General features: G+C 40.1%; 1 protein-coding gene across 3 annotated transcripts; it reads right to left on the bottom strand.

The window, feature by feature from the left end:
* Positions 1–2,904: 2,904 nt before the first annotated feature.
* Or4e1 (olfactory receptor family 4 subfamily E member 2) lies at positions 2,905–14,307 on the bottom strand. 3 transcript variants are annotated; one of them, XM_087585226.1, is made up of 3 exons: positions 14,062–14,307; positions 11,468–11,595; positions 2,905–6,434 (listed from the first exon to the last, which is right to left on the bottom strand). In XM_087585226.1, exons 2-3 carry the CDS (start codon positions 11,468–11,470, stop codon positions 5,490–5,492), a joined length of 948 nt encoding a protein of 315 aa, XP_087441352.1. In that variant the 5' UTR covers positions 11,471–11,595; positions 14,062–14,307; the 3' UTR covers positions 2,905–5,489. The 3 variants fall into 3 exon arrangements, with proteins under 3 accessions (XP_087441352.1, XP_087441353.1, NP_001000101.1); XM_087585227.1 differs by having other exon boundaries at positions 4,024–6,434; positions 13,982–14,134; NM_001000101.1 differs by lacking the exons at positions 11,468–11,595; positions 14,062–14,307 and having other exon boundaries at positions 5,490–6,422.
* Between the last annotated feature and the right edge of the window lie 770 nt (positions 14,308–15,077).

Consider the following 15,077-nt stretch of genomic DNA (forward strand, 5'->3'; position numbering starts at 1 on the left):
TTCTGAACCACAAGACTCACCTCCAGTGGCACAATTCTTCCAACAAGACCATACCTACTCCATCAAAGCCACACCTCATAATTACTCCCAAGTAGTGGCACTCCTGATAACTAAGCATTCAAACATATGAACCTATGGGGGGCATCCTTACTGAAATTAAACCAATGTTTAAAGGTTTTTTTTTTTACCCCAGTGTCCTCTTTCCCCTTACTTTTAACCTGTAATCTACTATTCTCCCTTACTTAATGTGTCTTCTTCAAAGTTCAATTTCTGGCTTTCCCTTGTGCTCAAATACGCAAAACAAGCTTTGACACCAAGACCCTTATGTGAGAGAGAATATGAGACATTTGTCTTATGAGGCCTGAGTTGCTCACTTTGTATAATTGTGTCCCACTCACTTACCAACAAAATTCATTATTTCAATTTTATTTTCGGCTGATTAATATTACACTATCTACCTATACATATATATCTGTCTGTCTATCTATCTATCTATCTATCTATCTATCTATCTATCTATCTATCTCTTATTTTTCTTATCCATCCATTTGGTAATGAACATCTAAATTTTGATCCCACTCTCTAGCTATTGTGAGTTCAGCCTTGATGAACATGGATGTTCAAGTGTTTCTATAGTAGGATATAAAGTCCGTTGAGTATATTCACAAGAGTCGTACAGAAGGGTCATATGTAAATTCTATTTCTTGTTATTTTAAAAGGATTTATTTTTTTTATGTGAATGGGTCATTGCCTATATGAACATATATGTACCAGAAGTGCCTGGTGCCTGTGGAGGCCAGAAGAAGTTGTTGGATCGCTTTGAATTGGAGTTACATATAGTTGTGAGCTACCATGTAGGTGCTGAACCTAGGTCTTCCACAAGACTAACAGGTGCTCTTGACAAGGAGAAGAAAGCAGAAAATATCAGAGGGAAATGCAACCAGGAAAGGTACTAAGAGGATCAATATTGGTGTTTTCAATGGTGAAGGGACTAACAGTCCTGGAATGTCTATAGAAATTGGAAAATGAAACTGAGCTTTCAGAAAACATGCCATCTTCCTGACACCTAAAGCTGGCCCAGGGTGGCGCGTGCTGAGTGTCTGGACTGACCACAGACCTGCAATGCAATGTTTACGGTGTTTAAAGAACTAGGTTGCAGTAGTTTGGTAACAGCACAAATACAAATGTTAGTGTCAGTACTTGCCATAAGAGCACATGCAAAACTTAGGTAGCAATCTTAATAATATTTTGTAGCTTGTTTGGGAAATGTCAACAAATCAAAATAGTTAAGAGGGCAACTTGCACGTTTACAATTTCAGAGCCTGATTTCTTGAACTTGATGTATTGTAGAATAGATTTAATGACACATTTTGAGATGCAGGCTAAAAGTATATAGTGTATGTGGAGAATTTCTGCTTATTTTGAAAAGAATTTAGAACCCAATGATATTAACTGGCATTCTGTTACTTGTAGAAATGATATCCAAATATATTCTGGAGTATTGGGCACAGGCAATATGGGCATAGGTACATCACAGACATACAGAGTGCAGAGTGAATGACCCACCAATTGCAACAAAAAGGCAAAACATGATTGAAGTGAGAGGGCAAAGATGTGATCTGTTTAAGCAAACAAGCTGTTCACAAGAATATTAATATCTGAAACCTGTAACTCTTTAGTTGATAATAAGGGGCAAAATATTGTCTACTCCTTAATCCTCTTATAAAACTAAAGTCAAAATAAAAGTCTTGTGTGATATAAGGGGTGATGAAAGAATGTCTGGGTATAACTTCTAAACTTATATTTAAGAATTTAGGAAAGAATAATTATACTTTACATTGTTTACATTTACATGCTCAGTCCCATTGTTATTTATTATATAGAAACAAGCCTCTAATATTTTATTTGAAATATGAAAATATTTTTCTATTGAATGGAATGTTGTGCCTGAGAGATTCAGTGGTTGGAGAAAAGGCAGTTGAACAAGTATCAAGGTCTTTTGAGCTATTTAAGGTGTTACAGGCTAAGCTCATAGTGTAAGCATAGCTCCTGGTTAGTGAGGGCAAGGGGATAATTAATTAAAAGCTAGCCTCAGGGCTTGAGACCCCATATGAACAACAATGCCAACCAACCAGAGCTTCCAGGGACTAAGCCATTACCCAAAGACTATATACATGGACTGACCCTGGGCTCCATCTGCATAGGTAGCAATGAATAGCCTAGTAAGGGCACTAGTGGAAGGGGAAGCCCTTGGTCCTGCCAAGGCTGGACCCCCAGTGAACGGGATTCTTGCGGGGAGGGCGGTAATGGGAGGAGGATGGGGAAGGGAACACCTATATAGAAGGGAAGGGGAAGGGGTTGGGGGGATGTTGGCCTGGAAACCGGGAAAGGGAATCACATTTGAAATGTAAATAAGAAATACCCAAGTTAATAAAGATGGAAAAAAAAAGCTAGCCTCAGCTATATAGTGCATTTGAAAAGAGCCTAGGATACAAGATCTTGTCTCAAAAAAAAAATTACAAAAATCCAAAAGATAAAAAACAAACAAACACACACACACACACAAACAAACAAACAAATAAACAAAACCCCCTTGGGCTGGAGAGATGGCTCAGCAGTTAAGAGCACTGACTGCTCTTCCAGAGGTCCTGAATTCAATTTCCAGCAACCACATGGTGGCTCACAACCATCTGTAATGGAATCCAATAAACCATTCTGTGAGTCTGAAAACAGCTATAGTGTGCTCATATAAATAAAATATATAAATCTTAAAAAAAAAACCTCAAAAAACCAAACAAAAACCCCCTCAAAACTCCAAAACCAAAAAGTCAAGATTATTTTCATTGTATTCTTTATCAAGTACACACATTTTAATCTTTTGTCAGAGTCTGAAATAATTTATGTGAAGTGGAGAATAGCTGTTTTATTTTATATCTTTAGAGAGTTGTGAAGATTCCCACAATTGTGATCGATAGTGGCCATTCACAGGTGACAACCTTAGTGATTGCTAGGCAACATTGGGTGATGTCGCCTTTCCTATCAACAACCTGTGTTTCTCTGCTGATTCCTGCACATGGGGGCTCTGTGCTCTTTGGAAATCTATTCTCACGCCTACCATTGCCTATAGGAAAAGGACATTTGTTTTATATGAGCCCTATGATTTTAGAACTTGGATCTTTTATCACACCAGGCAGAAGAACAAATATGGTTTAATGATATTCGGGCAGTTATGTTTGGGGAAAACAAGCATGGTATTAATGAGCTGATGTGTCTGTGGGAAATAAACATGTGCTACCTTAAATAACCCCCTACCACCAGTGCCTGCATAACCAAAGCTCAGAACAACTGAAATAGCTTTTGAAGCTCAAATCACCTACTAATACATTTACAGGCAAAGGGCTGTTAAAAGTAGAGATGGTTGTTGTGGTCCAGGGATTTATTGATGGCATCCTCACTGATGGCTGATGGCTTAGGAGATCCAAGATGAACTGCAGTGTGACTCTGACTGACGGAGTCACAGTGAATGTCTGATTTCCAGTATGTCATGCTCCTTTGTAAACACAGGTTCTTATGTAGTCCAGGCTAACCTTAAACTCAACAAGTAGCTGAGGCTGACTGTGAAGTTCTGATCCTCCTGCCTCCACATCTTAAATGTAGGGGTGACAGTTGGTACCACCATGTCTAGCCACTTCTCTTTTATAAATATGTTTGCCAATTCTGTTTGTCACATGCCTATTTGCTGTGGTGCAGGCTACCCCAAAGCAATGAAACGAGCTGGAAATAGACCATGGACTCAAGTTGGTGTTCTCTTTCAGTACTTGAAGCAGCATCAAGTGCTTATGATTAGTTTAGTGATAAGTGCTTAGTTGGGTTAGTTCTCCACACAATAAACAGACCAATCCAGGCATAGTGGTTCATGCCTGTAACTCTAGTGTCTGGAACTTAAGGGCAAGGGGATCAGGAATTTAAGGCCAGGCTGAGCTACATAAATGTCTGTCTCAAAAATAGCAATAAACCATTCAGTGGTGGCACACACCTTTAATCCCAGAACTGGGGAGACAAAGGCAGGTGGGTCTCTATGAGTTCGAGGCCAGCCTGATCTTCAGAGCAAGTTCCAGGACAGCCAAGGCTACACAGATAAATCCTATCTTGAACAACCAAAACACAACCAACCAACCAACCAACCAACCAACCCACAAACCAACCAACCAACCAACCAACCAACCAACAAACCAACCAACCAACCAACCACGATAAGAAAAATCTATTTTAACCTAACAAAACCTACGTGCCATTTCTCCTTTCTTTGCTTACTCAATTTTGGCATCTTCACACTGTATGAAAACGACTCTTAAACTCCTTAAGTGAATACAGATTTTTCATTTCTCCAGTGACCCATTTGCTGCCAGCCTGCCCTGCTGCCCCTATAGTGGTTGTCACTTGGAACAAGCAGTCTCCCCAAAGAGATTTTTGTACCTGACATTTCTTTAGCTTGGAATGCTTGCTGCTTCTGGTTTTTCATGGTTGGTTTCCTCTCGTGTTTCACACCTCAGGTATAATGAAACTTCCTCAAAGAGGTCAGTGCAGGGCACACCACCCCTCTGTGTCCATGGCACTCACTCTGCTCTTTCTTGTAGCATTTATAACTGTATTCAGTTGTTCACATTTCTGTTTTTGTTTTTTATTAGACTGTATACTCCACGTAGGACTGTCTATTATATATTTGCTGCATTTGTAACTGTAAATCTAGTATCCAGCACAAATTTGATGCTCTGAAAGTATTTGTGAAATAAGAAATAAAATGTTCCCATTTCATTATTCTGATGGCACATTTGAATGAACTCCCAAGAGCATTAGTAACCTTAGTGGATCAAAGTTTTTCTTTGTCACCAGTCATATTGCAATATCCTTTGTTTCATTTACCTTCATTTGAGAAGTCATTTAGGCAAGTCTCACAATGAGCAAAGTAGGTGGGAGTGGTTGGTTCAGAAGTCTGGTCTTGTTTAGATTTCTGGTTAATTGAAAAGCAGGAAGAACAGAATGAGATAATGAATTCAAGTTGGTATTTTCTCCCAGTTCTTGGAACAATAGTGTGTTGGTGGAATCTGTTTTGAAATCCAATCTTGTGACTTTTTTCTTTTGTCAAGTAGGGAAGTGAACCCAGGGCCACCTATATGCCAAGTACACATTCTGCACTGAGCTACACTCTGGGTTCCCTGAGTCCTGTCTATGGTTTTGTAGCAGGGTGATTTTCAGCATGGTATTTGGTGTAGTTGGATGAGCGTGTAACTACTGCTGTTGAGATAATTAAGTAAGCCCCACTCACTATGATAATGTCTACAATGTGAAGATGTTACCAGTCACAGCAGTTACCTTGACTGTTAGATATAGGACCAGAGGAAAATGTTGTAAGTCACATCACATGGTAAAAATAACATAAAGTTGCTGCTTTGCTTTGGATCACCAAGAATCCTAAGGGCTTATCATTTTTACTTTTCTCTCCTCCTGATTAACTTGTTCAAGGCACTCTTCATGTCCTCATTCCGAAGAGTGTAGATTATGGGGTTCAGTAGAGGGGTGACAGCAGTGAAAAACACAGATACAACCTTGTCCTCGGGAAGGCTGGTGGATGGGCGTGAGTAGATGAAGATACAGTGTCCCAGAAACAGAGTGACCACAGTGAGGTGGGCTGCACAGGTGGACAGGGCTTTCCTCTTGCCCTCAGAGATCTTCTGCCTCAGACTCACAAGGATGACGGCATAGGACACTACAAGAACCACAAAACATACCACAGAGATCAGCCCACTGTTGGAGACAATGAGAATCTCGATGATGTGGGTGTCAGTGCAAGCCAGTTTGATCACTTGAGGTACATCACAGAAGAAGTTGTCAATCTCATCAGGACCACAGTAGGGAAGTTTGATGGTGAGTGAGGTAAGAGATATGGAGTGGATGGTGCCCCCTGTCCATAGTGCTGTTGCCAGCAACATACATACTTTCCAGTTCATTATTGTCATATACTGCAAAGGTTTACAAATGGCCACATAGCGATCATAGGCCATGACAGTAAGCAGGAAGATCTCCGTGCAGGCAAAGAGATGCAGGAAGAACATCTGGACCACACAGGCATCAAAAGAGATGAGCTTGTCTTCTGACAAAGTGTCACTCAGCATCTTTGGGACAGTGACAGTGGAATGGCAGACATCAATAAAGGATAGATTGCTGAGAAAGAAATACATGGGAGTATGGAGCCGGTGGTCGAATATGATTGTTATGACAATGAGGATGTTACCAACCAGTGTCAGGACATAGAAAATGAGGAATATGAAAAACACAGCCATCTGTACTTTTGGATTTGCAGATAAACCTGTGAGCCGAAATGATGTCACTGAAGTGTGGTTGATGAGGACAGCCTTTTCCATTGTTTTAATTCTCTGTCAGAAAGTAGAGTAAAAATTTGAAACAAACGTGACACTTAACACTTGCATCAATCATTTGGTCCCTTAATTTCTTGGTTATTCATGACCTCATCCATATTTATAATTTGTGGGTCAAATATCTTGTGTTTATTTATTGTTCTGCTCACCCTCCTCTACACCCTCGGTGTTGAGAATTCGATAGCAGCTCAAACATGTGAAATGCTTGCTTTACCTGTGAGCTACAAGCTTTCTCTTGCATTTCTTAAAAACATTCTCTTTCAGGGTTGGGGATTTGGCTCAGTGGTAGAGCGCTTGCCTAGCAAGCGCAAGGCCCTGGGTTCGGTCCCCAGCTCCGAAAAAAAGGAAAGAAAAAAAACTCTCTTTCAACACCTAGTGAACGTGATTGTTGGGGGGAGGGTAGTGGGGGGGGAGGATGGGGAGGGGAAGCCCATATAGAAAGGGAGGTGGAGGGGTTAGCGGGATGTTGGCCTGGAAACTGGGAAAGGGAATAACAATCAAAATGTAAATAAGAAATACTTAAGTTAATAAAGATAAAAAAATTCTCTTTCAGCATCTTCACTAGATGTTAAACCTACAGCTTGCAAATAATGCTAGAGTGAACCTTGATTTACTAGGAAATTACGTTGAAGAGGGAGGTGGAGAACTCAAAGAAGCTATTCCCCTGTAGTCGTGTATCAGTTTTTAGAGTTACATTATAGTTTTTTGGTTTATTTGGAGATAGAGGTTCAAAGAGCCCAGACATGCTATGTAGCTGAGGGTGACCTTGAACTTCTCATCCTTCTCCCTCTGTTCCTGACTGCTGAGTGTGCTGGTGTTTGCCAGCTCAGCCAGCTCAGACTGTGGGTTAAGGTGCTTCACATTCTAAATAGGTCCTTCTTCTAAGGTTTGTAAGATTGGCCTTTGAATATATTTTCAATTGTTTTCTGATCAATCGTATTTTTCATGAGCCCAAATGTCTTCTCCTCTGGTGGTTTTGCCCAGGTGCTGGGAGCTTGAGGTCCACAATGTCAGTATTTGAGGACCGCAGACATTCACCATGCTGCTAGACAGATGGCCATGTGACTCTGAAGTTTGTTGAACAGTTCTTTAGAGAAGGCTGCACAAACCCTAGAAGCCCTAAGCTTCAGACAGGCTTGCCCTCATCCTGGAGGTCAAGGTCCAGGCTTAGCAACATCTGTGTGTTGACTAGATCACCTCCAGCTCTTCAGATTCTCCTCTTGCTTGATTTACCAGTCTATCCAAAGAAGCTGTTTCATTCATTTATATATTAGCTTTCTTGATTCAAGTATCACTGCTACTTTGCAAGATTTTATCTGTCTGTCTATCTATCTATCTATCTATCTATCTATCTATCTATCTATCTATCTTATGATTTCATGTGCATGGTTGTTTTGCCTGCATATATATTTTTTTGTTTATTTCTATATATTTTTTTTATTAACTTGAGTATTTCTTATATACATTTCAAGTGTTATTCCCTTTCCCGGTTTCCGGACAAACATCCCCCTCCCCCCTCCCCTTCCTTATGGGTGTTCCCCTCCCAACCCTCCCCCCATTGCCGCCCTCCCCCCACCAGTCTAGTTCACTGGGGGTTCAGTCTTAGCAGGACTCAGGGCTTCCCCTTCCACTGGTGCTCTTACTAGGATATGCATTGCTACCTATGAGGTCAGAGTCCAGGGTCAGTCCATGTATAGTCTTTGGGTAGGGGCTTAGTCCCTGGAAGCTCTGGTTGCTTGGCATTGTTGTACATATGGAGTCTCGAGCCCCTTCAAGCTCTTCCAGTTCTTTCTCTGATTCCTTCAACGGGGGTCCTATTCTCAGTTCAGTGGTTTGCTGCTGGCATTCGCCTCTGTATTTGCTGTATTCTGGCTGTGTCTCTTAGGAGCGATCTACATCCGGCTCCTGTCGGTCTGCACTTCTTTGCTTCATCCATCTTGTCTAATTGGGTGTTTGCCTGCATATATTAATGTTCACCATGAATGTCTACTGCCTGTGGAAGTCAGAAGTGGGCACCAGATTCTTCTGGAACTGGACTTACAGATGCTAATAAGCTTTCATATAGGCACTGTTGAGAGAACTTGGGGCTTCTGCAAAAACAGCTAAGCTCTTAATTGCTAAGACCTCTCTCCACTCCCACTACTGTTTTCTTTTCTTTTCTTTTTTTTAAATAACAATTGTATGTTCTATATAAGAGTCCCAGGATTTTAGTTCTTAGAAGGAGTTAAGGGTTTATTTTTTTCTTCCATTTCACAAATGGCAAAAATGAGACAAATAGAGGTAAAGCACTAACTATGCTCAAGGTTACACAGAATTGGAGTCATAGCTGGGTCAAGAGTTGAGGTGTTCTGGCCCCAGGCTTTATCCACTTCATCATTGCTCTGAACTTCTGAGATGGCCAGCAAAATAGGAGAGTCTGGCAGAGGTGTCTTAACACCATCTTTCTTCTCTTAGGTGTCCTGAGTCTGCTTGGGGTTTGCTCTTTACAGGGACCCATTTCTCAGCCTTGCCCAATCTTTGTGTGCCATCGTTGCCCACAGATATCCAGTGGTGGCTCATCCTGAGAACCTGTCTTTCTTTGTCCCCCACAGTCCCTCATTCTGTACTATCTGTCTATAACATTCCTCAGAATCAGACTCTGCTGGAAAATGAATCTTTCTCATATTGGTTAGAGGGAACTTCCCCTCTGCTCTCAGCAACTTCTAATATTCCCTGTCATTCACTGTGCCAGCCTTATGCAAATAATGGACACTTGCTGTTTATGTCAAAAGAAAGATTAACAGTAGGGTCAAACTGAGGCATTAACTAAATGGCAAACAGACAGAGGTCTTTCAATTAATACCTAAAAAAATAAATAACCAAATTAGTGCTTTATTGCAATTTACAGCAACATCTTTAGCTAACTATGGATTAATTTTGCATTTTATCATTTTTATTAGAACATGCATTTAACATTTTTCTTTTGCTACCGGAAACTATTTCAGGTATTTAATTAGTGTCTTACAGCCATTTTCCTTGTTTAAAAACTGAAAGTTGAAAGGCCAGGGGTTGATTTTAAGTTCATCAGGTGACATTTGTTCTGAGGCAAAGACTTCTGCTTCCTCCTCTTTGGACAGTGATATACACTGTTACCTCACCCTTTCTCCTGTCAGGATTTTTCTTGGACTTCTGTGAGCTCACACAAAAACATGGTTGTAAATTGTAGTGCCCAATGACATCAAATAACTGAGGTCAAAAATATGGGATAGCGAGATGGTTCAGAGTTAAGAGCACCTGTCACTTTCGTGGAGTACCAGGGCGTGGTTCCCAGCCACCATAACTCTGGTTCCAGGGTATATGATACCTTCTTCTGACCTCCACGGGCACCAGACAGTCACATGGTACATACACACACACAGATAAAACACTCATACATGTAAGATAGATGAGCTGAATCAAATCTATCGCTATCTATCTGTCTGTCTGTCTGTCTGCCTGCCTGCCTGCCTGCCTGCCTGCCTGCCTGCCTATCTATCTGTCTGTCTGTCTGTCTGTCTGTCTGTCTGTCTGTCTGTCTGTCTGTCTGTCTATCTATCTATCTATCCTCACACACGCATAGTGCATGAAGCTATACATTTCAGGAAAATGTAGAAGATGACGAGCAAAATAAAAAAGATTACTTACAAATCTCACCTGAGTGCTTCCTGATTCTCTCAGCCTCTTCGAAGATACCTGGGCATTCTATTGTGAAGTTTGAATATAATGAAAATTATCTTCCAGCAGGAGAATTCTTGAAGTTGGATAGTCAGAAAACCTTGTATTACTAAAGTTCTTGGAGAGTTTGTCAGTCATATGTCAGGGCAGAGAGGTTCGATTCCGGATTTCTGACAAAGCCATACTGTTGCATCTATACTCTTGCCTTGTCTACAGTATGCAAATAATTCTGCAGTAAGAGTTCGTAGGATGGTGTCCAGTGGACTGACGCTGTGGGCTAAGGGCACTGTATCTTCTATGTCTTTACAGTGATGAGTAGGGATTCAGAGCTGTGAGAAATCAGTTTCAGAGTTGCCCCAGTTGATCAGGACAGTTTAAAAAGAAAATGTCACCAATTTACTCAGAACCCCAGTGTGGCTGAAGTGTCTTGTTTCCTCTGTCACACACTTTAGGTGCAAGTTTTATTGTTAGTTACAGATGCATCTTTCAAGTTTTAAGCTCTGAAGGGGAATCATGAAGGAAGCAAACAGCTGGCTGGCAGCTGTTGCATTGGTGGTGTTCCACCCGAATTATCAAGGCTTTATTTCCAAGGCAACATCCAAACCATGACATCAGCTTGCCAGGTTACTAGATAGAAAAAGTGAATGCTGTGGCTGCTGATGTAATCACCTTGGTGTCTGTTGCTAAGAGGGTTTAATGGAAAAAAAAAGAATAGGACTTGAACACCTATCTCTCTGGGGCATATTGCATTAATTAAATTAACTAGTAGTATTTAGTGACCCTATGTGAAGAGCTAATTACTAGTTACAGGTTCTGCATTTTTAAAAAATTTATGTAAGAATGCAGATGTGAGAAGGACAGTAGATGTGAGGATTGATTTGATAGTGTAAGTGCTTTGTCTGGGAGTTAGATTGTAAAAGCCCTAGATGTTTAAAATTTGGGAAGTATGTTGGAACTCTGATCTTTATTTTCTTTTCCATAAAGTATGAATCAGGCCAGCAAGATGGCTCAATTGGGTAAAGGATTGTCATGTGAACCTGACAATTTAAATTTGATTCCTGGAACACATCTAAAGGTGGCCAACTCCACAAAATTGGAGAACTCTGACCTCCACATCAATGCTATGTCATATACACACATCCACACAACCTTCATACATATGTATATTTATGTGCATAAGTACATATATATGAATGACACATGAATATACATATAAATTAATGAGAATAAAATGAATAATTTTTAGAACTGTTGAGATATTCTCAAAGCATGTGGCATTAACTGTTAGGCATAAAATATGTATTTCAGGCAAAAAAATGAAACAAAATAAAACCTACCATCAATATTTTTGCCTCAAGTATTTGTTACTTTAGACAATGGCAAATCTCTTGAATAAATCAGAGTCTCTTATCCTGGTTCTCTTCTTGCTTCTTCTTTGCTGTAGCTTTTTGAATTTGGTATGTAACTATGTGAACAAGAATACAAAGTGGAGAGGTGAGGTTGCACTGATTTACAAAAATTAGCAAGTGTTTTAAAAAGATTTATTTATTATATACATTAAATAAAAAGTATGTATTAAATATTAAGTATATATGTTAAAATATGAATTAAATATTAGTTAAATCTAGTATGTCTATAATAGATACATACATAATCACACATGTGTGTATATATAGATTAGCCACATTAAATACAAATTATATATTAAATAAAAATTATACAGGTTAAGTATCAGTTATATACAGTGAATATGATTTATATATGTTAATATATGTGATATACAGTAAATATAAAGCATATGCATTAAATATTAAGTATATTTAAATGAAAATTATATATTTAATATGTATATTATATATCATAATAGTAAATATAAATCATATGCATAAAATATTATATACTATAAGGGAAACATATACTTTTAATATAAACTATGTATGTTAAATTATGAATTAAATATGAGTTAAATCTACAAAATATGAGTTACAATCTATATAATATATATAATTTCACATGTCCTCAAGGACAGGGAATTATGGAATGAGCCCATGGAGCTCTAAAAATTTAGTTACAAACAATGAAAAAAGCTGGAATTATATATTCCTTCACCACCAAATTTTATTTTAAAGTTTTTGACCTAGGATGCCAAGGGACTCTCTGCTGCTGAGTGTGTATGGCATCCTAAACCCAGCATACTAATGCCCCGGTGAAATGGAAGGATCTCTTACTGGCATATGGCACGTTCCTGATCAGGCATTAATATGGGGAAGAGGGTGTGTTTGTGTCTTTCCGCGGGATGGTGAAGGAGCATGGTTGCTGCGAGAGCAATGGTGAGGCACCCTGATGCTGGCACAGAAAACGATGCTGACTGTGATCTTGCGGAGTGCCCTGACGATGGTGATGGGGAAGCTGTACTGGGCATATGCTCCTGATCCACTTTTGTTACATCCTTCTGTATGGTCAAGGACAGAAGTAATTGTGACCTCTAGCAATACTCAGCTGTTAGGATTCCCTTTGTCTGAGAGTAAGAAGTATTCCAAATTGGTGAATTACACTGCTCTGGGTCAGGGCCTGCCTATTTGTTTTACTAGAAATAGTGCCAATGCTGGATGTGCTCCTGTGGATCCTCAACTTGGAAGAAGACTATCTCTAAGACTGTGCAGTGCAAAGCATTAAGATGGGAGTGCCCATATCTCAGACTAGACAAGCTGCCTTGCCTCAGGCTTTTAGACCTATGGGAGAGAGAACATGGAGACTGTGGAACCTGCCTTCCAAAAATCAGTCAAATGGAGAAGTTGTTATAATGAATCTCCTCTTTCCTTTAATGTGACTGGTTATTATGTCTCAATCATGAGCTGGCCTGGAAACCAATCCAATATTGAACAAACGGAAGTGACAGTGGGCATTTGGAGGGCTGGATCTGGACATTTTCAGAAACATATTTGGAAATTGGCAGCTGCCTTTTATGATGTTTCGTTTGCTGTGGATAGAAATGGAACAGGTTCTGGGGTTAAGGTAAATGTGACACCCTGCTTTGCCCTACCTAGTCTTTTACTAATTGGGAATGTTACTTTCGTTGTAAGCTCTGATAATGAGCTCAAGGCTTTTTGTTTTAATTGTCTTTTGTCCAAATGTGTTTCTGTCCTGGATAATGGTCAATCTGTAGTGGCAGTTTATCAACCAGCTAATATTGTGATTCCTATAAATTTACCTGAACCTTGGTATTCTGAAGAAGGTTTACAAATACTGGGAGAATTAGATCACACGTTGGCAAAGAGCAAATGTATGGTTGGGCAGATCATTGGCAGGGTTGTTGCTCTTATAACTTTTATAGCCAGTGTTACTACTGCATTAGCTTTAGCACAAGAGTTACTTAGAAACAGCTAGTTTTATTAATCATCTTTCTGAAAATATAACCAAGGGCCCTGAGTATACAAGAGTATTTGGAGAGATGATTAGAACAAAGAATTGACTCATTATATGATATAGTGCAGATCATGGGAGATGAGGTACAAGGAATGAAAGTCAGAAGCCATGAAGATGTCATGCTTGATATCTCTGGATTCGTAGAACTCCAAAAATATATAATTAGAGTCAACATAACTGGGCCAGAGTAAAAAGGGACCTTCAGGGTATACAAAATAATACTAATACTTCTTTACATTTGTTAGTCCTACACAAGAAGTTTGTAAGTTTAAGAAATGCAAAGTTTTTGTCTTTTGATGCTGCTAGAGCTGCAAAGGATATTCTGAAAGTTACAGGCCGTTTTTCCTTCTTGACCCTCGCTTACATTTCTCTTATTTGGCATAGCAGGACTTGGCTTTATGGACTTTTAATGGCATATCTACTACCTGTTCTTTTGTGAGGAATCACCAGAGCTTTTACAGACATCAAAGTAGAGTTGCATAACTTTAAGTTCTGATGCGCCCACCTCGACCAGCAAGGAAGATGCAACACGGTTGGATTCTTCTCTACAGCCTTTACTGCAGGACACCTTCATTGTTGACATGGGGACCACGAGCGGCAAAGTCGCTCGCCTTATATACACAACAGTATGCTAATAATCTCTCAGGGATTGGTGGGGCACGGGTCACCCCACTATCACCCCACTGTCATTCCACTATCACCCCACTACTTGTCCTCCATGGATTGGCGAAGAACGAATCACCTCACCAGCATGGTACCGCCCCCCTCATTAGCATATTACCGGCCAACTGACACCAGGTGCAAAACCTGTGCACGTGCAGTACTATTGTTCACCACAGGAGGGCGCCGGATCATACAGCTGCCCTGACGAGGGGACAAGCCTGTGCATGCGCGGTAAGTTGTTTACATTCAGACGGGGCTGGCTGTCGGCGACATCTTTGTTTTGCCGCACCACTCCCTACAAAGTTCCAACATCTTCCCTAGCAGAAGTTGGTAGTCAATGATGGGTAAGATCATCTTAAAATTCTTCTCAACTTAAGACAGGCCACAAATACAAGATTATTCACTTGCCAATGATGGGCAAGAGCTGTGTTTTTGGATGGCAATCTAAGACAAGCACAACTTTCTGCTCTGTGACTGATAAAGTGCGCCTTATATTTTTGGTTGTGAGCCTAGTCTTTAATGGCTAAGCCTTCTCTCCAGCCCAATATCTTATAGATAAAAAAGACAGGTAAGGTCTCTCAAAGGTGGATCAACCTAAGATAGGGCATAAATGCTAGGATTCATGTACTGATGACAGGTAATGTCCAAACTCCTAGAGGGGATGCCTAAGACAGGCATAGTATTTCTATGCCAATAGGTGAGACAGTTTTGGCTTGTATAGATAAAAAGGGGGACATGTGGGGAACACTTCTGGAGTTAACTTTGGCTGACTTCTTGCTTGTGATTAATCATGAATGAGTCTGCCTATATCTGTCTTTGTTTTTAATTAAGAAGTGTGTTATACCCTGCCAAGTTTTT

The sequence above is a fragment of the Rattus norvegicus genome, chromosome 15, assembly GCF_021556685.1.
Source record: "Rattus norvegicus strain SHRSP/BbbUtx chromosome 15, alternate assembly SHRSP_T2T, whole genome shotgun sequence".
Taxonomy (NCBI): domain Eukaryota; kingdom Metazoa; phylum Chordata; class Mammalia; order Rodentia; family Muridae; genus Rattus; species Rattus norvegicus.